Genomic DNA, 24,147 nt, shown 5'->3' with positions numbered 1-24,147 from the left:
CGAGTCTGTGATATGTCACAATTGTTTATCCTTTCCTAATATTAATGCTACCAAGCCCTGGATGCAGTTTTGTTCATTTGACCTATATTAAAGAAATAACAGCCACAAAACTGTATACATGATTGTAATTGGATCAATTTCATATAGTTAAGAACTGTTTCAAAATGTTGAATATCCTTTCCTCTAGGAACGTTCCTGTTCTAGCTAAGAAGTCTTCTTAAGCAGTGATTTCTTCTTCTTTTCTATGCCATTTCTCTTTTTCAACTGTATATTCCATAACTATCATAGATGCTCAGTACTTATTGCTTAATTATTTCTCCTTTAACTTTGTGACCATCCTGAAAGAACGGATTTCTTCTACTCTTTGTTACCCACAATGCTGTCAGCACTCATAGTTTACTATTAAAATGACAGGCAGTCCTTGTACAGTGACCACTTGTTTAGCAACCGTATGAAGTTATGATAGTGCTGAATGAGGAGACTGTTCCTAGAAGTTGCAGCTGTTGCAATGTACATGTAACAGTAACTTGAGAGCTTGGCAACCAGCACATAATTATATTGGTCACAGCATCCCATGATCTTGTGCTTGCCATTTGCGACCATCACTGCCGGCATCTGACAAAAGTCAAAGAGGAAGACAGCAGGAAGTCACAAGTCATAGTCATATGATATTGTCTGATTCACTTAATGACCACAACCAGTTTGTGCAGTTATGCTTTTTTTTGCTTTACAACCACATCACTTAGAAGTGGAGTTCTGATCCCTATTACAGTTGCTGAGTGAATTATAAATGCATTTTTGTGTTGGTGAAATGTGTATAATTAAATTTTTATCCAAGTCAACTTTCATTCAGAATATAGATAAAATTATTCCATAATCTCAGCCAACAATGATGAAAAGCAATTGATGAAGTATTTCAAAGGAGTATTAAATGAAATAGTTCCTTAAATAACTTCCTTCCATTGTGCCTGAAAAAGCAGGTTCCTCTCTTTTTAACCTTTTCATAGCCAAATTTATTAGAATAGAAACAAATAGATTAACCTAAGTAATGTAAGATTTTATGTGGAGCCTTGCTTCAGTCAATTCTTATCTTTTTACTATCAAAATATATTTTAAGTCTTTTTATAAAATATTTTATTGGTGTTTGTGACAAACATTTTAAACCATTGTTTTCTCAAGTTCAATAGAACATTTTGCAATAAAAATTAACAATAAAAGTAAATAAAAGGGATAATACATTAAAATTATCTCTTTTATCCCAATAAACAGCTTGCTCATAAATAAGTTAGGCTACATCTTTTCTGATCAAATCTCCAAAATAAGCAGTTATTGTCTTCAATCTGTTATTCAGAAAATTTTGTTCTATTTCAACTTTTCCTCCTGGTCCAGCTAAGGAAGCTACCTGTAAAAAGAAAAACAGTATCAGAAAATTAATCAGTATCAGAAAAAATCAGTATCAGAAAAAATAATCGCATTTATGATGAGTAGTATAATTTGCAGTAATGTTTTATTATTTACCAAATGGAAAATTTACCCATCAGATACTCCTCCAGCAATTTTAGAATTAGGGTTAGAAATTGTTTCTTTCCATAATGCCTTTCTCCAGGATCTCTTTTAGCATTAACTTATTCCAAACTCATAATAAATGGATAGATAATTGCCAATTTCAAAATCCTATTCAAGAAATAATTGGTCTTTGGTGAAAAATATTTTTCCTCATGTCAACTCTGAGCTACAAATATTCTCCTTTACTACGACCAAATATTTTCCCCTTCCCAAGCATGCTGACTGGATGAGCAAGAAGATAAAAAAATAATAAAATGTGGTAAAAGTAAGCCAAAGAACCTTCCACTTTTTGTTCTGATTCCTACTCCTGATTTCAGGCTTTTTCAGACCTACTGAAAAAATATAAAAGCAGCCTATAAAGCATTCTGGTTAATTTTTGTTCCTATCAATACTCAACTGCTTTGCAGACAAAAGGCCTACATACAGTATATAGAGACTTTCCTTCTAGAATATCTAAGGTCAACTTGTGAATGTCTGCAAAAGTTATCACTGAGAAATGGATAAGCCAGGTGCTCATGTGTTCAGCATTTCGTGTTTGATCTGATGTCATCTGGCATGCCCACTGCCAGCCATAGAATCAACCCCCATCTTTGTCACACAAGATCCTTACGCAAGGATGTAGTCAAAAGAGATTTTCCCCAACCCGTCTTTCTGTAAAGGAAAAAAAAGCATTTGCCTTTTCAGCATCCAGTCAGTCCCAGAGAAGGAAGCCAAAAAACAAGAAGTAATACGTAGAAGCCGGAAATACAAAAACCATGAAGGCTATTTAAAAATAACAAAAGAATTTTGAGAGAGGCAAGTGATAAGAAAGAAAGACTTGGAAAAGATGTAAAACCCAAAGCATTAAAACTTTAAAACTCCAGCCCCAAAGAATTGCTAAAATATTAGTTCAGAAACTATCTAATCAGGAAATACAGGAATGATGTAAAACTATCATAAATTAATTACACATTGTGCACAGAAGCATTTTCTGTATACATTATATAATTATTTAGGGTATTAACTGGTACAAGATAGTATAATAGGTGAATAATTAGAATGGTTTAAAAGGGTTCAATGAACAATAAATAGATTTATCAAAGGATCTCAGGGAGAAAAAGGGGGACAAATCAGTCAACACAACTGGAATTTTGCTGAACTGTTTGAAAGTTAAGAACTATCCATGACAATCTACTGATGTTCATAAAATTACTATTAATATTTCTATTTAGTACAAAAACTAGCCAAGTGTACAATATATTTCCATGTTCATTGTATTATTCCCCACATCTTTTAATGTTAGAAGTTTCTTTCAAATTTTGTTTACAGACTCATGTCTGAAAGACCAAATAAATCTGATTTTTTTGCATTTTACATTTAATATGAATTCCTATATGACAATTTTCACTTTTCTTCTCTCTTGTTCCAAGATTTAAACACAGATTTAAATGCAGTGAGCTTTGTCTTTGTTTAAATGATTATTAAAAATTAAATAAAAATTAAATGTAGCTTTATATTTAGCTATATAGCTATAGAGTGAGGTATAGATTTTTTTTTTAAAAAAGAAACTGATTCCTTTCACAAAATTACCCTGGGATGCTATAGTAAAAGTAGCCAGCCATCTAAATTAAACAAAAACAAAAACAAAAAAAAATCCCCCAAGAAAAATTCCAGATTCAAAGTTTAAACAGCATCAAAAACTATGTGTTAGACTGTCAGGTTGTGGAAATGTATATTTTCATCATTCTCATGTGCCATCAAATCTGTGTTGACTCTTAGCATCCATATAGTCCTTCTCTGTGATGGTCGATCCATTCCAGATTTCTTACTGAAGGCACAAATGACCATAAAATAAACTACAATTATCTTGAGCTCCTTAAATTATTCTATTTTTGTATATGCTGTTTGCTTTTAATAAAAGTTTAATGACCTCTACATTGCTACCTTAAATAAAATTCAGAAAAACGTCCTTAATTAAACTGGTTAAACCATGAAAACTGCAGACATTGAAGGACCTTTCTAGCCATTTTACCTATTGGTCCATTATGAATGCCCATTAATCATAGGTACAGCATAAAGTAAAATCTTAGTTGTGCCACAGAATTGCACAAAATTGTAGAATACAGACCACTAGCTGGCCATTCAATAGTTACTCTCCTGCTCCTTGTGTCAGTAAGATATAGGCCACACAATACCACTAGGAGAATTATAGGAGTCGAGAATGGCTATAACTATATAATTTGAGATTCTTCACAGGTCACTGAACCTTGGCATTTTATACTGTAAGGGGAACTTCTGTATTACACAATTCTTTGTAGGGAAATTGTATACAGTATTACTCAATTTTTAGTGCGAAAGATAAACACATTCAATTGTTCCTGCATGTTCAGTCTACAAAATTTTAATCCTACTTAATAGCTTTTAAGTCTCAAAATCCCTATGCAGAGACAGTACTGTATAAACATATAGAAAAATAGAGCACATATAAGTATATATGTTTTGCTTTTTAGTACATTAAGCCTATTTTAAAGTACAGTGTTTCCTTTCTAATATAGTTGGAAACTTGCTGTTGATTTTCCACAAGTGTGGTCAATCGGGATTCTGGGACCCACCAAAAAGGAGTTGGGGCAGCAAAGAAGCATTCAAGACCCTCAGGGTATCTATGCCTGCCTTTTTTTGTTGTTGTTAGCTGCAAAGTCGTGTCCGACCCATCGCGACCCTATGGACAACGTTCCTCCAACCCTTCCTATCATCTACCATCTTCTGGAGTCAATTTAAGCTCATGCCTACTGCTTCAGTGACTCCATCCATCCACCTCATTCTCTGTCGTCCCCTTCTTCTATTGCCCTCAATCTTTCCCAGCATTAGGCTCTTCTCCAGTGAGTCCTTCTTTCTCATTAGGTGGCCAAAGTATTTGAGTTTTAGCTTCAGGATCTGGCCTTCTAAAGAACAGTCAGGGTTGATTTCCTCTAGGACTGACTGGTTTGATCGCCTTGCAGTCCAAGGGATTCGCAGGAGTCTTCTCCAACACCATAGTTCAAAGGCCTCAATTCTTTGGCGCTCAGCCTTTCTTATGGTCCAACTTTCACTGCCATACATTGCAACTGGAAAAACCATAGCCTTGACTATACGCACTTTTGTTGACAGGGTGATGTCTCTGCTTTTTAGTGTGCTGTCTAGATTTGCCACGGCTTTCCTCCCTAGGAGCAAGCGTCTTTTAATTTCTTGGCTACAGTCCCCATCTGCAGTGATCTTGGAGCCCAGGAAAATAAAATCTGTCACTACCTCCATTTCTTCCCCATCTATTTGCCAGGAATTGAGAGGGCCGGATGCCATGATCTTGGTTTTATTAAGAGTTTCAACCCTTCTTTTGCACTCTCCTTCTTCACCGGAAACAAGAGGCTCTTTAGTTCTTCTTCACTTTCTGCCATTAGTGGTATCATCTGCATATCTTAGGTTGTTGATATTTCTCCCGGCAATCTTAATTCCAACTTTTGATTCAATGCCTGCCTTAGGCAATTATATTTAAATGATATGATTTTTATTTTTAGCTTATGAGAATTGTAGAAAATATGTAGTTCTGTTCTTCTTTTAACTCATAAGAGTTCAGTTCAACTTGAAGTTATTAATTGTCCCCATTTACATATTAACTAGTGATCCACAGTCAAAGAATAGACAACTAGTAGGGAGTGTTCCATATGTTTATGGAACATAACTACAGGTGCTATATGGTTAGAGCTCTCCTGCTTTAGGATTTTCAGGATGTTATTGTATATCACTGATCAAGTGGCTATGCAAACTGCAGTCAACAGGAATTTAACCCCTCAACTATCTGGGGCCCAGGGCATGAAAGCAGTATTCTGCTTGGAAAATAATTCACAATAGTAACATGTTCCTGTTACTATGCAATTGGACTAATGCATTTTTAGCTTTTAAAGGTAATTAGCACAAAATGCAACAACATGCCTGCTAACTGACACTTTTTGCCGGTAGTATATTATGGTTTTGCTGCAGGCCCTGCAAAGATAACCAGGGTTTCCTGGTTTCCACATGCAATTTTAAATGCTTATTTTGACCTATAAACCATTATATGGCTTCAGGTCTGTAACTACAATCCACCTGTCTCAGACATGTCACTTGAGAAGTTGATGGAGTAAGAGCACTAGGCCAGGGTTAGCTGTTTCTCCAATATATGGTTCCCATTGTGTGGAACATCTTTTCTGTGGACATTCAACTTGCCCTGATAGTGATGGTCTTCTGTAGGGGCTTCTTTTTTAATTTAATCCAGGTGATACCATCTGGTGAATTTTCTTTTTCTGTGTTTCTGTTTTTAATTTTACACTGGTTGTTTTTATTTCTGATTATTTTTTTGTACTGTGGATATTTCATGTTTGTCTACCATTGAGAATTATATGATAATACCACTATATAAATTTAATAAATGAATAAAATCAAAAGTGTTAACACTTATGAAAGTGATCTAAGACCACAATTGCTGACTTCAAGTTCTTGAACCTTGTAAAAAATTTTAATGGAGGCTTCCCATAAAACATTTTCACAATCATCTGCACTTCTGCAAAAAGAGAACTGGCTGTAATTACTGCTTGCGTCGGGGCAATAATGCCGTAAGTAATGGGACATAACCAATTTAACCCATGTACTAACATGTTAGTTTTCGGCTGTCAGTCTTAATAAAATACTGATCTTGTGTATAAAGTTGGTAATTGCCGAAGTTATTACCTCAACAGGTTTCACTAAACTTTATATAAACTTGGAAAATCTCAAGATTCTAAAGAATTTATAGTCCATTACTATCTATGTATTTTGGGATTGCAATGAACTAGACACTACTTTCATTTGATAGGCTGTGTTGAAATGAATAACAGTGTTATAACATAGAATGCTATTATGCTTCATTATCAGCTATCAATTTCAGAAAGTCCAGACAGTATATATGGTGCTTCTTTCTACTTTCCTGCACAACAACAAACCAAGAGTATGACTGGGCCAAAATTATCTAGTGAGTTTTGGTGGCTCAGGATAGGACAGAACTTCTCGCCCCTTATCTACTAAACCACATCTCTTGAGTTTTTAAAACAAATTAATTTATGTTTAATATGTATTACAGTGCCTGTAAATGCTATCATGGTTTTAGCATTTATCTAAAGCCCAACTAGTTTTGCTCCAAATATGTCCAACATGCTCTGAACAGTTCATCTTTTTTCTCTGTTTTAAAATACAACAAATCTTCACATTACATACTTTTGGAATTGCTGCTCCCTCTAGAGGAAATGTAATGAAACAAAGTTTTGATAGCGTCAATAAATAACAGTAGAAGTATGCATACTAAACTATGTTTTAATTCTGGATAATAATTCCCCAAACAGGATATTTATATGTATGCGATTAAAAAGTAACAAAACTAGAAAGTCAATGCTACATATGTCACAAACGGGGAATGTTGATGACAAGATCCAGAATAGACCTTAAAAAACATACATACCCATTCAGCTTTGACCATTCTTCCTAGACTTTTTCTAAAGTGTAAGATTAGTGAATGTAGGGAATGCAAAGATAGTTTAGTAAGAGGAACGCAAGAGTCATTAGAACCTTTAGGACAAAATAAGCAACATCCTGGTGCCGAGAAAGGAGAGACAGTCAAAGAGATTCAAAATAATTCTACCTTGATTCTATTTGGTGTAAGAGGGAGCAGATTTAATAAGATAAAGCTCCAGTAGTTTTAGAGTTGTTTGTTCCCTGACCAGGCCACATGTAAAAAATAAAATACTTGTTCTGCATCAAAAATACATAATTACACTACTCTTTATATACTTTATACCTGGTGTTGTGATTCAGGGTCAGCCTGTGGGTTCGGCAGTTGGGTCGGAGGAGGAGGGGTTTGGAGAGCCTGCAGAGGACAGTTCTGAGGCTACGCAGAGCTCTCAGCCAGGCCCCTCCCATCTGGTTACTACGCAGACCCAGCTGCGTGAGCCTGACAGCATGGATGAAGATGACCCACAGCTGGCCCTGTTCAAGGACGCCCGATGCAGGAGGCAGTCAATCAGGAGTAAACAGAGGAAGACAATGGGGCACCTCGGAAGGAGGCAGAGAGAAGCCACACCTTGAACTGTTTAAAAGGGGAATGTGTGCGAGGGCTGGTTTGCTGAAGGCAACCATTTGAATAGCTCCTGTTTTAGTGGTTCGTATTTTGTTTTGGTCAGTTTGCTCTGTATTGGATCTGTTTTGTGTAAATAAATTTGGCGGGCTTACTTCCAGCCTTTTGCCTTTTGTAAAGGGGTTGTCCCTGCCTTTTCTGCAGGGCCGGTAGTAGGCTGGAGCAGAACAATACTGTCAGGACCCACCCGAAACCACGTCTTAGGAAGACAAAATTCTTGGAGTCAAATCTATTCCAAAAAGAATCTTTACTATGACATGCTTGGTTGTAGGAATACAAGACAGGACTTAATATTATTCCATGAAGTAAACCCTTATAAAGAGTTCCCGGTTTAACCCCCCTTAACCCCATTTGGTCAGTCCCCCATCCTTTATCTCGTATCATCCCTCTCATGGGAAAAAGGAACTTAGGACCTTTCATGTTTATTGCTCTCTTCCGTGACACAAGCCAGATGCTAGCCCCCCCTTTTGTTTCCCCAGTTCAAAAGGCTTCTCCTTTCCTTTGAAATGCCTAATACCGGTTCAATACACATCCATTCTCTTCTCTTCGGGAGATGGCAGAATCCATGGAATGTTTGAAACATTCTATTTATGAATATGATATAAATGGATTCTGACAAATACCAAGATTAAGCAATCTACATTCTTTTGCTATAATAGTTCTGCAGAGAAAGACAATCCCATCTCCCTATTGTTGAGATAGAGGTGAGAAGTAGCAGCGACAGAGAAGCTTACCTATACCTACCAAGAAAGATAAAAACATATTTTATTTATTTGAATGGGCTTATAGATTAATCCAATTGCAAATGATTCTGAATAGCATATATCCTAACCTCTGTAAAGTGTGTTAAAAAACAATGCAAGAAAAACACAAGCATATCAAATTTACATACAGACCAGAAACCCTAATTTACACTTTAATTTCCAACTAAAACGTTTATAATTTATAACTCACCTGATCTATGTCAGCATTACGTGGAAGAAAATAAACAATGTTGTTGGTAATCTTTTGTGACAGGTTAAAAATTTCAAATGTAAAATTGTTAAGAAAAAAACAAATTTTAAACTGCAATAGTTCTTTTAGCAGGACAATTTTCATATATATATATATATATATATATATATATATATATATATATATATATATATATATATATATATATATATGTTTAAGTATTTGTCAAGGCTTTTTGAATATACAATCAGCCCGGGTTCGAATCTCAGATAAAGGGTATGACTAACTGATGAGAACATAAATAGTTCGAAATGATCATCTTAGCCTCCCAAATTCTTTATTAGCAATTTGAATAATTTGCATATATATATATATATATATATATATATATATATATATATATATATATATATATATATATATATATATATATATATATATATATATATATATATATATATATATATATATATATATATATATATATATCCTTCTACATATAAAAACTAAATACCAAATGTTTTTATCTAATCATAGTCTAAATAAGAATTATTTTTACTGAATAACCCTAGGGAGGATTTATTGCATTTTTTATATTTTCAATAAATAAAAACAGAAATAGAAAACTGAGCCAGAATGGGGAAACCAGCTTTTGAACCTGCTTCCTTTTTAACTGATGGGGACTTATGGATCAACCCATGTTGGAGGATGAGGTATTATGAGCTTGGAATGATTAATTTAGCTCAGCAACAATAATTTGTATAAGTTCCTTATTATATATATTTTTTTACTTCCATGCTTTCCACCTCATTTTCACTCTGACATTGTACATTGCATTCTGAAGTGATTTAGTCCTTTCTACCGTTTGTTTCTATAGTCTGATTTCCATTTATTTTGCTGCATAACCATTCCACTGACATGCCTTAGGACAGGGGTCTCCAACCCCCAGGCCGCGGCATACCAGCAACTCGTCCGCACAAACAAGAAAAGCCCCATGGCATGCATGTAGCACAGAAAACCACACAACCTCTGGTCTGTGGAAAAACCTCTCTTCACAGAACCAGCCCCTGATGCCCAAAAGGTTGGGGACTTCTGCTTTAGGACATAAAGCAGATCCCCCATCTCCAGCAATAAATTTGAAATGCAATAATTGGCTGTGCTGGCATGTAGAATAATGATGGATGTGGGGAACTGGAAGCTTATCTCTCAGGACTGAGTAGTCACTTTGGTTACTGATCAGTCTCTGAGACATATGTACAAATTCATGCTGTCAGTCATCTCTAATTTCCAGATGTATAAACTATAGTTTCCATTATTCTAACTAGAATACTAGTTAGATGGCACTGTATTAAAGAACTTATTTTAAACAAAACTGAAGCATGTTAATCTGAACAGGATTACTATGCTACTACTAATAATGGTTCATTGTAAGATTGATATAGCATCTGAAATCTTTCAGCTTTATGAACTCATTTAATGCTATTAATCTTTGTTTTATTTTACAGATAGAACTTAATATACAACTAAATGTGCAACTTCGTAAGAACAAAAACTGTCATATCTGATAATTTTAAAAGCAACCATGCAAATCTTTCAGATGACTTAAAATTCATTTTTCAAAACTTTGTACAAAATCAGGCAGCTTCAAATGCTGTAGTTCACATAATGAATGTAAGACTTCCAAAAGAAATAATTAAAAAAATAAACTCCACACTGAAAATCTTATTCTGACACTTCCTTTGATATCTATTACAGTAGTAAGCAAACAAAAAAAAACTATATGGCTTTTTTTTTAAAAAAAATCCATTTATATCCCGCCCTTCTCCGAAGACTCAGGGCGGCTTACAAGCTTAGCAGTAGCCTTCATTCTATGTATATGCCTGCTTATTAGGGCTTTCACACACACCCCAAGCGGCATTATTACAAAGTCAGCTTAATTGCCCCGAACAATCTGGGTCCTCATTTTACCTACCTCGGAAGGATGGAAGGCTGAGTCAACCTTGGTGCTCTCTAAGCTTGGTTGTTTTCTTGCAGACATTTCATTATCCAAACTAGGTAACATAATAAGAGAGCACCAAGGACCCCTCATTTCAACGCTGAGTACAAATATTTTCCTTTATTGGTATATGACTTTTTATTTACCACCTTATTGTTCACTTCTCTTGTAGTTAGAAATCTCTTCCCACTGGTACACAGATATCAATCTGCAACTTTATTATCTGCTTTGCCAGTATTAAGAAGAATTATACAAATTTTCCTTTAAGTTACAAAGATTACCATCTAATATCCTGAATTCCATTAATACTGTCCAGATTAACATGCTTCAGTTTTGTTTTAATCTTTGTTTTGAGATTAAGATTAAAATTTTGTTTTAATCTTGTTGATTAGAAACAAGATGGAGCGAAGAACCCCCTAACGTAAAAATACAAAGCTTTGTCACTCAAAGGAAAATAACATGAGTTACCTTTACAGAAGGAGGACTACGGCAAAATTATTTTTAAAAAAGGATATCCATCAGGAGAGATCATGGTTTGAATATCAAATATTTCTGCTGCAGCATATTCAGGTCCACCCCAGGGAGGACTCAAAAACACAACATCTGCTTTCAGACTGGATGCCAGCTTCATGAAATCACCACATATGAAATCTATCTGGTCTGCCACTCCGTAAACCATGGCATTATTGTGAGCTAGTTGGATCTTCACAGGGTCGATGTCAACTGCAATTACTGAAAAGATCAATTTTAAATATCAGCCAGGTTAAAAAGAAAATATATGAAACAGTAAATTTTCATATACTTGCTACAAAAATAGTAACTAGCCTAGCTGTAGCTAAAATATATATATTGCCTAGGGTTATTGCCTACATCTGTATTATTTAGTCAGACTAAGAAACCTAAAAACTTTCAAGGATGATCTGATTATTATTTTTTTACAACTGAAACTGAGCAACATCTGGACTTCAACTCCCACAATTCCCCAACTAGAATGCTGGCAGAGGAACTCTGGGAGTTGAAAGTCCAGGTATGTTAAAAGTTTCCAAGATTGAGAAACACTAATTGGGAACAATATTTAGTCTGAACTAGCAAACTCTTATGGCTGCTGTGAAATGTCTAGTAAAGTTCAAAGCTAATGAAAGAATTTACCTCTTCTTGCTGCCAAGGCAAACTGAATAGCGTTTCCCCCAACACCACAAAAAGCATCTACTATTATGTCAGAGTCAAAGGAGAGCTTTACACGGTCTGCAATGTGTTCAGCAATCTTCTCAGGTGTTACGGAAAACCATCCCTCTGATAAAAAAAGAGCAGTTAACGTATTTATAATATAGCCTTAAAAGAAAAGAATCTCAAAAACAAGTACATTAGTGCAATGCACTTTATTGAATAGCCACACATACTTGCAGAAATTAAGAACACAAGTATAGAATTGCCATGCAGTATCACACAAAGGCATCCGCATCCCTTCCTCAACCTCCTAATTCCCAGGAGGCAGCATCAAGAAGCAATTATGTATGTGAACGATTCATCAGAGAACACGGTTATTCTCTGAAAATAATTTTTAGGTCACACAACGTAATATCATTAGAAGCTTACCTCTGTCTAACTGAATCCCTTCATCAAAACGAGAGAACAATCTATATCGTTGTGCCCAATATTTAGACAGCTCAGGATCATCGGCTATTTCTTGAGGAAGGCACTTCAGGTTTCTATTTTTCCACCTCTGCATCTTTTTATTTTTCTTCTTTTTCATAGCATTTGCTTCACCTATGTCAAACAAATCATTTTTTAAAAAAACCATTAAAAATCTTTAAAAACACCAAGGAAGCTTCATTTAATTTCACTTCATCTTTTAAGACACAATATTCCAGAAATCAAAACAGTTTCTGGTGTGATGTGCTAAGCTATTATGTTGATGTGCTAAACTATTAGCATCTATAGTAAGAAAGCATAAATTCATTGGACATTTATTTAATGGCTGTATAAAATGCAAGAATAAGATAAAATCTCACCCAGAAAAATCTAAATACAAAACTACCGTTTGTTATTAGTCAATTATATTTTTTTCTTATAACATTCGTGTCTGTTCACTATACAACTATATATAAACACAACATTATTTTTAATTTCACGTACTTTCTGTTTCCATTTGTAGGTAGTCTGGAATATTCAGGGGAATGAGTTTTCTTCCCAATGGAGCTTCTTCTCCTTCTATCAGCTTTTCCTTGCTTTTTTCAATACTTTCAAGTTTGTGGGTATCTGGACTAGGATATAGCAAGTCACAATTTTGAAGACTCAAATTCTTCTGTGAGTGAGAAGCATTTTCCTGTTCATCTGAATCACTGCTGGTAAAAGTATGATAGACTCTACTTTCAGATCCAATTTTCACATCTTCATTTGCTTTTTGCAAGAATTTCTGTACCTAAAAACACTACATGTTATAAAAGTCAAATTTAAACAAAAAGATTCTACCTTTAGCAGACACTGTGCCACAAAATCTACCTTGGAAGAATTTTGGTAATAGGTGCATGAGTCTTCTGCTCACATTTACATCTGTTAATCTTTCTTACAAAATAGGCAGTGAAAAAATGGGCAGAAACAAATCTTTTGTTTGTATGAATGGTTCATTCCATACATAATGGCACAATCAGATTACAATCTTATGAGTGATATATGGTTATTGTCTGGCAGATGCTGCAAGGATTCCGCCCCCCTAGAGATTTTGGATACTTATGAAAAGACTGAAGTCCTCCCAAAACTGCTGATAATCTCCACACCACTGTATACTTAAGTCTGTTATCTGAAACAGGAAATGTTATCTATGCTTCATGTTTGTCCTTAGGAAAATCTCCCCAGGGCCTCACCTTTGTGCTTGTGTTCCAAACATTGACATCTATTTTTAAAATATATTCTTTTGATAAATACATGTTACTTTTCACCTTTTCTCTTAATGCCTCTAGTGCAGAATGCCATAAGAAAAGCCACTAGTTAAGTGTCTGTAAGTATTCTATACTGAGAACAAAGCCTTGTAATCATTTAAAGAGACACCATACATTTCCTCTTCAGTTTCTTAACAACTTTCCTTCAGCTATTTGTTCTGTTGTTAACATATGCCAGAAAGTGTATACTATTTTGTATATCGTTTAATTATTTAATATTATAGCATACTATGATAATATCAAACAGTGTAACACAATTAACATTAGAAAATGCAGTCCACTATAATAAAGAAACAGCAAAATACTTTGTGTACTATACCAGAAGTCCTCAACCTTTGGGGCACCAGGGACCGGTTCCCTGGAGAGAGGTTTTTCCATGGACCGGAGGGTGCGTGGTTTTGTGTGCTGCCTGCATCTCATGGATGGGGCTTTGCTTGTTTGTGCAGCCAGTTGCTGGCACGCCACAGACCGGCAGTGGTCCACAGACCGGCTGTTAGTGACCCCTGCACTATACTATATTTACTATATTCCATATGCAAGCAATATATATATACCTTATTTAAAGTCTTACTCTTCTTCAACATAAATGTTTCAGGTTCATCTGTAAAATACGTATGCTTGTTTTTAGTCTTGATTGTTCTGCGCATGTCCAAGAACTCAGATTTAAATTTAATATTTTTATTAAGACGAATCACTTTTGTTTCACTGAAGGTAGGAATATCTTTGTATCTGAAGAAAAGAGGTTAAATATTTACTATTTAGAAAAAATGGCTTACATTTGTGTGTCTGTGTGTGCATGTTGGAGAAATATAAGCAAAATTGTACTTTTTACTCTTTAAGATGGGATAAGTATAATTTATATGCAGTAAATCTTGGGATACAGAGGCTATAGTTAGTATATAATGAGGTAAGAATGAAGCCTATACCACAAGCTTGTAGATGTAGTTGGCAAGTTATAAAGTCCTAAAAAACCTTAATATATTCTGCATATTTTCTATTAAACAACGTTGATTCTCAAGTTTACTCAAGGATGAATCATTAGTACAATTTACATTTACTTTATTCTCTGGAGTCTTAAGAGGGACTGGGGGAAAGCTTCACTTAAAAGATACTGTTGTTTTTAGGAAAGGTCTAAAGCAAATTTGACAATATTAAGACACGTGGAGTTCAACTCCCAGAATTCCCAAACCATCATGCTGTCTTAAAATTGAGTAGCACTGATCTGAAAAATGTAAAAAACAAACCAACAAACCCTTTAGTATACATTACTTTTGTCCTGTGCCATGCTTGAGCCCCAGTTGATAGCAAATTCCATCTGAATCAGCCTGAGGATTTTCTTCAACATCTAGTTCATGGCTTCAAAAAAAACACAATATCCATTACAATTCAAAACATGATGAATAATTAAATCTTTGTTGCCTTAACTGAAAACAGGGCTTTTTTAAAAAAAATAATAAAATATTATATAGAAATTAGTATACTTTTCACTCAAGCATTTTTTTCGCCATCTAATCAACAGTGACCAAAATGCAAGTGTCAGAAGCCCACTTTCATACTCTCCCATCAGCTCCCCTGGTGAGATTTCATGGGAGTCTTTATTTACAGAGACTTTGTCCTTGTGGCTGTAAGGAGGTAGCAACTGTCGGCCATAGGGTGCCCTGTGTATGATGCCCCAAGACATGCTTTGATTGGCACAACCATTTCCAAATACCAGGCCCATGCAGATAAATTCTATTTTTATTATTTTTAATAAAAATAATAAAATTCACATATCAGGTGGCCAGTACACAAAACTTGTATTAGATGTTTCATATCTAATTATTTTTTTCTACTCCAACAAGATTACTGTATTAAACTACTTCCTCGTTTACTGTACTCTTTTATTGTGAAGGCTGGTCGAAGACTGCAATAAAGATATTTGATTTGATTCAAATACTTGTTCTGTTTTCCTTAATTATGCAGTAATATATCAATGAAAACTTGCTAAATAGTTGAAATATGGTATAAATATGATATAAAAATAAATATGGTATAAAAATACAAAAGTGAATAGTAAAATTCTTTTCCTACTTTCACATTATGTGCATTATAGCAGAGACAAAACTGAAAACAATTCTGTTATTTAAAAAAAGCTCATAAGTAAATACATATTTTCAGCAGAAAAGGAACAACAGACATCATGGAACAGAATAGCCTTCTATCTTGCAGCATATCTTAAATTAATTTCTTAAACTGGGGGATGCGTAGCCTGTGGTTCTTGGAAACACCTGATGAATTTTGCTTCCTCTCATTTTAAAGTAGGAATCAAATGTGTATGTGCATATATAAATAGTGGCAGTTCTCACATGTCATCTTATATACGACTGAGGACTTTTTGAAGCAAGAAATTCGAACACTGGGACAAGGTAAAAAACTAAAAGTTTTTAATAAAATCGAGCTTTCGTTGGCCAAACTGCCAATGTCGTCAGGATAAAAGCGCTGGAGTGGTGAAACTACATTTATATCATTGGCGTTTTTGCATAGTATAGATTGTCTCTGAGTGTTTACTGTCTGAGGGGGATCTAGTCCTCAGTCATATATAAGATGGCATGTGGGAACTGCCACTATTATTGGGGAGACTGCAAAATGGCTGAGGACTAAAATACATGAACATGAGCTTGCAATGAGAAGACAGGAACAACATTCACAGGTGTGGGCACACATGGTCACAATCACACCTTTGATCTTGTGAGGGTTAAGGCGATCGCCTGTGACAACACCAAAGGATCAGGATTCCATAACTACACAACAACCCCACACCGCAGAAGGTGAGAAAGAGGAAGAGCAACCATTAAGATCCTTCGGTATGAGAACATGTGCAATGACAAGAGCAATGGCTATGACTAATAGAACGGATAGCGATCCCCTTGGACAATAAATACTCATAGACAATCGCAGCCTACAAAAACGAGTGCGCGGCAGGTTGAGAAAATACGGCTGACAGAAACGAACAGACCGGTGACGCGTTCCGTGAGTGGAGCGCAAAAACGTAGTTTCACCGCTCCAGCACATTTATCCTGATGACATTGGCACTTTGGCTAACGAAAGCTCGATTTTATTAAAAACTGTTTTTAACCTTGTCCCAGGGTTCAAATTTCTTCTGTGTGTGTGTATGTGTGTGTGTATACTGCTCAAAAAAATAAAGGGAACACTTAAACAACACAATGTACTGTATTTAATAGTAGGATGTCCTATTTTCTGTTCCCTTTATTTTTTTGAGCAGTATATATATATATATGCCTTAACTATTAAACTAAATGCTCCTACAAAGAGTAGTGTAAGATTAAAGTAGACATACATGTTAATAGAAAAAAAGAGTTTAGCACAGTCAATGCCCAATGAAGCATTAAACCTGCAGCCCTCCCCCACAACTATCAAGCGTAACACCCCCCCCCCAAAAAAAAAAGCTCAATAGCATGAGAACAACAATCTGTTGACATGATGGATAACCTGCCTCCTCTTTAGTTTGACAGGCTTATGCTCAGGGGGCTCCTCATCATCATCATTACTCTCAGATCTTCCCTCTTTTGTGGTATTCAAAAGTTCCTGCTGTGAAGCTAGTATAGAAAAAAGAAAAACATAACAGAATAATATATTTAAAATTAAACACTTTGAGAAAGAAATTATTTTCTTTTCTCTAAGTAAATATATTAATCTAGTTACTACAATTTTTGAAAGACAGAAGTGTCACAGGAATACATTATAATTTAGGAATAATTCCTGATTTAGGAATATTGAAATACTTTGTTGCTTTATTATAGAAATTAAAACATTTAAAAAATAAAATCAGAAAAAGGGAAATAAATATATATAATACATATTAAAATACTTAGTTTTTATGATAGAAGTAAAACTTGAATATGCCAAGTAATATTGATCAGTCCTATTACATCCAAGAGCTGGTTTATAAAAAAATCCAAGAGTGTAAATCTTCGTAGGCACCGTTATATCATGAAAAATAATGTTTTTAGCTCTGATCTATGCCTAAACATAATCCCTTTTTTATTTCAGAAAATCACAAATGCCTAATAACAGGTATGTAACACAAAATAACACGCACAATTTGAAACTGTAATACTATAGCGATTGAGAAGCACTGCTCTAGGTTGTCCAATAAACTTTTAAAATGATGAAACTAGTTGTCTAGTGCTGTGTACCATACTGGTCAGTAGCTAATGTAACCCCTAAAAACTATATAAGCCTCTCTTTAAGTGGAGACACCCTAGAGGTCTCAAGTATGAGGCCCGAGCCAAGAAATACACAGAAATGCTCTATTAAAATTACTAAAGAAATCTCAGTTTTAAAACTATAATCAACATACTTTATATATTTTAAAATCCAACTATTTTGCTAATATGCAATATTCCAATGAACAGAGTAACTAATATTCATTATTAACAATATTTTAAAAAGTATGGTAGAAACAGATTCATTGAAATAAATTTCAGTGCCAATTGCAATTCAGGAATTTTGATGGCACTAAGGAGCCTGGATCCAGGAGTTTAAATACTTGATAACTCATTTATTTCCAATAGCCACAAAAATACCAGATTAAGATTGGAATACCAACCTGGCTGATTTGAGCATCCATTTTTAGAAGACCCATTTCCTTCTCTTGATCCCTTATCTGATTTCTCAGTCTGCCCACAATTGTAAGGACTATGTCTTGCAATGCTTGCTGAAATCAGTTCTTTATAATTTTTAGCATCAGCTGCACTTTGCAATTTACTGTGTTCTGCTTCTTCTGAATTTAGATTTATTTCACTGATTTTAGAAAAAATGCAATCATTACTGGGATCGTTATAAATAATAGGATTTTCTTTGCAAATGTCTATGGAAAGTGGATAAGTATGAAAGGCTGAGTCTTGCACTTCTCCATGGCTGCCCGGGTTTAATGATTTTTCTGATTGCTTACTATACAGCTTTCTTGTATTCATTTCTAGATTGTGTGTAACAGCAACAGTCCAACCTTGACTTGCCCAGTACTGAAACTGTTCCCAGTAGTACCAGTAGAGCTCATTATAGTGTTGCTCCCATTTATCCTTCATTTCAGGATTATTCCAAGGTTCAGGATTATCCCCCTCCTGTTTCTTTTCCCAGCTTTTCCATAGAAGTTCTTCTCCAAACTGATGCCAGTATTTCTCCCATTCTTCATTCATATGAAATTCATTCAGTGGCATGCTTCCATTTTTACAGTATTCATCATAAAGATCTTCCTTTTCCATTAAAATTTGATCATCAGAAAGAGAATGGTCATCATCACCCTCTTCCAAAGACTGTTGCATTGTTTCATGGATATCCTTTTGTAGCAACTTTTTTTTCCTTTTCTTTTTCTTCATCATTTTGTTAACTATCTTGCCAGTCTTCTCAGGAGCCTAAAATGTAATATGAAAGCAAGCAAATAGAAAAATTCTGGATTGCAAGTTCAGATCTAATATCCTAAACATTTCATGTACCAATCTTTTCCAATTTCCAATCTTTGCCACTCTTCTGATGCACTGAGATTATACCAGTGGCTGGTATATCAGCCATTAAAACTAACATTGATGGAGACTCTGAATGTTTCTTTGGAATTATTAGAATATCAACAGTTTCAAAAAAAACCTACAGAGTTTTCTTTCTGAAGCCACAGGATGGCAATTTTATCAATAAATACCAAAAAAAAATCTCTTCAAAGTTTCCTGCACTGAAGCAATATAACTGAGGCATAAATGGCCTGCATCTTCAAAAATGAGCTTCTGCACTTCCAGTTTATTCCCTCAATTACTCATAAAGCAACATACTTTGTTATTTGAAACCCTTTAGACACATTTGCACGGAGTCTTCTTTCCCCATCAAACAGAGGAAATAAAATGTCAGAAGATTGTAAATTCTAGTCCAACCTTAGACATGAAAACCAGCTGGGGAACTTTGGTCCAGTCACTGTCTCTCATCCCTACCCACCTTGCAGAATTGTTATGGGGAAAACAGAAGGAAAATTATTATGTATGTTCACTGCCTTCAACTACTTACAGTAATAAAGGTTGGATGAAAAATCTACGAAATAAAAATATAACAGTAAACATGGAAGTAAAAACCATAAAAAAATCACTATTCTCTTTATGTGCAATGTAATTCCACTGCATATTTCTTAGTTTATTTTATAATTCAATAATTTAAACAGAATTGAATTTTACCACTTTTGTTTTATTGGCTGACAAACTGCCAAATTGTACAGGTAACCCCATACTCTTCATGAGTTCAGTTTCTGAATCTAGTTCGACATCAACCTCTCCCAGAGCAAGACTGTTAAATTTTTCAGTTGTCTCAAAGATATGTTTCTCCTCCTTTTTGTTATCTTCAGTAACTTCCTCTTCCCCTGTTAATACACAATAGAAATTTATAAGGTAACGTCCATCAATTTTGGATTTCTGATGAAGAAAACTGGTTTGGTTTCAGGTCTAACATCAGATTTTTAGGTTATGGATTCTCTCACAAACTCATAGGATCTCTAGATTTTCCCCCCTTTCTTGCTCTATTTTCTATGGTATCTGTTTTTTTCTTCCACTTGCATCATAGCCTGACCTAAGCCCTCTATCACATTTCTGAGATTTTCCTTAATCAGTCCTTTCCCAGACATTCATAGCTTTTATGCCATCTACCCTTTTTTTAAAAAAAAAATACAGTCCTCAGTTAAGAAACACTTGTTCAGAGACCAGATTTAAGGTGGTGCTGAATGAGTAATATTTAAGAAGATGGTCTTGAAAATTCCAGTCACGCTAGCAGTCCCACATTCATGTGCTTGGTAGCCAACCTGGATTTTCTACTTTTATGGTACTCATGTTCACATGATCAGGTTTTATAATCGTCCCCTCCAGCTTTCCACAAGCAAAGTTGATGGGGAAGCTGGCAGGAAATTAGATAGATAGATAGATAGATAGATAGATAGATAGATAGATAGATAGATAGATGATAGATAGATAGATAAGTATTAGTAAACTGTAGGCGAGTTCTTGGTGCAACTTAATGGTTATTGTAGAATTTGCATGCTAGCATTCTGATATTCAGTGTAAAAGGATATAGATATAACACAAAATCCTTTACAGATTTTAAATAATTCTCCTTCATGAAGAATTCTTCTTAGGAAGTGTTCCCATTCTTTGGTGTTTTTGTATGAATTATGGCTCAAATAAAAATCTAATGGAATCTAATTTAATTTCACACAGAATTCATAAAATAGGAAAATATCTGACAGTAAAATGAGAAAATCCAACTCTTTGATGCAATCTTGTGGTTGGCCAGATATCTGCAGCCCAGCTATGGTAATACCTTTTTATAAAAGCTTTAAATGTCTTAGTCAATTAAACACACCTGAAGATATTAATTCTCATACTGGTCTATAACTGTAGTTGCAAAAAGCCAAAATTAACAAGAAACTTTCAACAATAAACTCACCTGTGCTGTCATCAGCATCTTTAACATAAAAACCTTTTAAGCCTAGTTTGTATAATTTTCTATCTCTGGAAAAAAATCAATAACAACAATGAGATATGGAAATGAAGCATCAAGAAACAACACAAATGGGTAATAAGTGTGGCTTTTTTCAGTATGTATTTCATGTGCTTAATTTGCTTTCAAAACTTAATTTGACATATCAGTAACAAAATTTCAATCCAGCCAAAAAAGAGCACACTGCAATCTAATTTAAACTGAAACAGGTATAGAAAACAAGCTCCCAGCTGCCTAATTTTACAAAAGAATGAATACTATAGTTAAGCAGAAAAAAGGATCTCCCTCACATTCAAAAATAAGCAAAGTCTTATCACTTGGACATAATCAAGTGTTCTATTTATGCTAACAATGCTTTCCCTAATTTGGTGATAAAAAGATCATTCCAAAAGCAGGGAGCTACCCCTGGAAAAGATCTCTTTTTGTATAGTGAGGGTATCTGGATGAAATCTCTATATACTGTGCTGAGATAAATAATCCTACAGATAGCCTTGAATTGAAGCAATGAAGAGTTTTAAAAGGGAAGACTAGTATTTTCAGTTTGGTTATAAAAACCTATGTAGCACCTGAAGCAGGTAGGACTATTATTAATAAAGGCTAATTCCTATCTGCAGTTTAGAAGACATATTCCAGACTATTTACAAAGCACCATTCTATTCTTATAACAGTACAGTAATATAAGTTGCAGCTCTATAGTTTATTCTAATAACATTTCCATGAGTCATATTAAAACATAGTGTGGCTTTCTTTAATTAATGGGTAATGTGGTTTGTTTACTTTGGGCTCATGTTATTATACAAACACACTTGGTTAGACTGTGTTGTATAAAGAAGCCCTGGTTAAAGGGGCACAGCAACTTTCCCCTACAAAATGCGTTTCTACACAAAATGAAGAAAAATGCCCCATCTCTCTCTTTTGCTCCACTCCAAAAAGCTTGTCAGGCAAAAATCAACCTCCACGCGAGCGTACACTGCTCGCCTCTGAGCTTAATTTCCTTTGAGATCTACGAAAGAGTGATATTATGTCTAAGTTCCTAAGCGCTAAGAGGTGACATGATCATCTTTTATGCCTTTGAATTGGCACAGGATTCTTTTTTTTTCTTGCAAAAGACTAAGAGGCTCGACTCATATCCGAAATCCAGTCTCGCCCCCGCATACCCTCCAGCTATAATAATGTAAACCAATGTTTTTCAGCCTCAGCATCTGTGGACAAGCAAGCTGGCTGGGGAATTCTGGGAGTTGAAGTTCATATATCTAAAAGATCCTGAAGTTGAGAAACACAGATCTGGGTGATCGAGAAGAGCCACGAATCGACCAAATGGCGCCGACTCACTCGACGAACGCCCGGGTGCACAAACAGAAGATGTCTCCGACACTGCTGCTGTCCTCTCCTCTGCTCAGCACCATTAGCAGCTCTGCCACCAGCAGGCTCCGCTCGCCCTCGCGCAGCATAGCGATCTGCGGCCGCCGCTGCTCTGCCTGCTGTTCCCTTGCAGAGAGGCAGCAATCTCAATCTTCCCGACCGAGCAAGCATGGGATCGACCTTACAACGGAAGCGGATCTGCGCGCCAGTTACCCTCTTGGAGTCCGGAAGGGGAGGGGCCTGCAAGCAAGTTGCGAGCAAGGCATTTTTTTTTGGCTGAGTTGTGAGCGTGAATTACTGCTTTCAGTGTAACCGAGGACGGAGACCGACTATAGAAGACGACTTCGCATAGAAACAATGTAAAAAGTAGCATTTGACCAGATGTCTCTAGAGAGCGGCCTACCGCATCCCCTGGAAGAAAGAGATAGATATGAATACTTTGGAATAGTGTTACTCAAATTTAGCGGGCTGGAGAATTCTGGGAGATGAAGTCCACCCATCTTAAACTTGCCAAGTTTGAGAAACATTGCATTATAGAAGTAGCCTCGACTTATGACCACAATTGAGCCCAACATTTCTGTGGCTAACTGGCTACTTTACAACTTTCTTGCCACAGTTATTAAGTGAATCACAGCAGTTGTTAAGTTAATAACACAGTTGTTAAGGGAATGTGGCTTCTCCATTGACATTGCCTGTCAAAAGTCACAAAAGGTGATCACATGACCCCAGGACACTGCAACTGTCATAAATGAGTCAGTTAACAAGTGGCTGAATTTTGATCAAGTGGCCATGGGGATGCTGCAATAGTTGTGTGAAAAATGATCATAAATCATTTTTTTCAATGCCATTGTAACTTTGAACAGTCACTAAATGAACTGATCTAAATCGAGGACTACCTATATAGGAATCATGGTGGTCTTTTACGATAATCAATCCCTTGCTTGGAAAACCTTCATATGTACTATTTACCAGTGTCTCAGGCTTTGATTTGAGAATTTTCCATTTCTTGTGGGAAGTCTCTGTTTCAAGTTACTGTTAATGGAAACCAGACTAATGATTGCATAAATGCATTTTGTCAACAGACAAAACAACTTTCCCCGTGCTCTTTTCCAGTTAATGGACAGCATGGAGCTTTGCCTTTCTAATCAACTTAAGGTTTGAGCCTAAGTTCAGGAATCTTGGCCCTCCCTCCCTCCCTTCCCAACAGCAGCCTAAGACAAAACGTTTCCATCTCTGCTAATTTTCCCCCCTGCCATTCAATCCCACTAATATAGCTAAGAGATTCTGAGTGATACCAGCCCTGTTGCTGTCCTTCCTGAAGATAGGAAACCACTATTTTCATTATGTGTCATCAAGTCAGCATCAACACCTAGTAATCAGATAGAGAGTTGTCCCCAGTCTGGCCCTTCAGGTTTTGCAATGGAGGCATTCATTGTCACTGCAACCAAATTTGTCAACATTACTGTTGGTCATTCTCTTCCTTAGTTTTTGCTTGAGAAAGAGCTATGGATTGATTTGTGTAATGGTCCATTTTTTTGGTTTTCTTGGCTGTCCATGGTATTCTCATGATTCTTCTCCATCCCCAAAATTCACTCTTGAGAATGTTTCTGATTCATGGACTAATTAGATTTCAGAACTAATTGAGTCAC

At 35.5% G+C, this 24,147-nt stretch overlaps 1 protein-coding gene across 5 annotated transcripts; it reads right to left on the bottom strand.

Annotated features, from left to right (window-relative positions):
- Positions 1–851: 851 nt before the first annotated feature.
- On the bottom strand, positions 852–22,685 carry TGS1 (trimethylguanosine synthase 1). Of its 5 annotated transcripts, XM_081324692.1 has the most exons (14): positions 22,469–22,685; positions 21,083–21,147; positions 19,825–20,006; positions 18,219–19,023; positions 17,103–17,205; positions 14,879–14,965; positions 14,164–14,338; positions 12,807–13,092; positions 12,267–12,437; positions 11,820–11,963; positions 11,186–11,402; positions 8,675–8,753; positions 2,177–2,217; positions 852–1,402 (listed from the first exon to the last, which is right to left on the bottom strand). In XM_081324692.1, exons 1-14 carry the CDS (start codon positions 22,585–22,587, stop codon positions 1,399–1,401), a joined length of 2,478 nt encoding a protein of 825 aa, XP_081180818.1. In that variant the 5' UTR covers positions 22,588–22,685; the 3' UTR covers positions 852–1,398. The 5 variants fall into 5 exon arrangements, with proteins under 5 accessions (XP_081180818.1, XP_081180821.1, XP_081180820.1 ...); XM_081324694.1 differs by lacking the exon at positions 2,177–2,217 and having other exon boundaries at positions 853–1,402; positions 8,675–8,737; XM_081324691.1 differs by lacking the exon at positions 2,177–2,217 and having other exon boundaries at positions 858–1,402.
- Positions 22,686–24,147: the final 1,462 nt, after the last annotated feature.

This window comes from Vipera berus, assembly GCF_964194415.1.
Source record: "Vipera berus genome assembly, chromosome: 3".
NCBI classification, from domain to species: Eukaryota; Metazoa; Chordata; class Lepidosauria; order Squamata; family Viperidae; genus Vipera; species Vipera berus.
Note: the sequence above shows the minus strand (reverse complement) of the source record. Positions and strands in the feature narration are given on the sequence as shown.

Excerpts from the sequence above, each read along its gene's own strand:
- TGS1 (XM_081324691.1), bottom strand. The coding sequence starts at position 22,587 with ATGCTGCGCGAGGGCGAGCGGAGCCTGCTGGTGGCAGAGCTGCTAATG. Across the intron at positions 11,403-11,819 it reads TGCCTTGGCAGCAAGAAGAG|TAATTGCAGTTGACATCGAC; the intron begins GTAAATTCTTTC and ends TGATCTTTTCAG. Across the intron at positions 1,403-8,674 it reads GTAATGCTGACATAGATCAG|GTAGCTTCCTTAGCTGGACC; the intron begins GTGAGTTATAAA and ends TTCTTTTTACAG.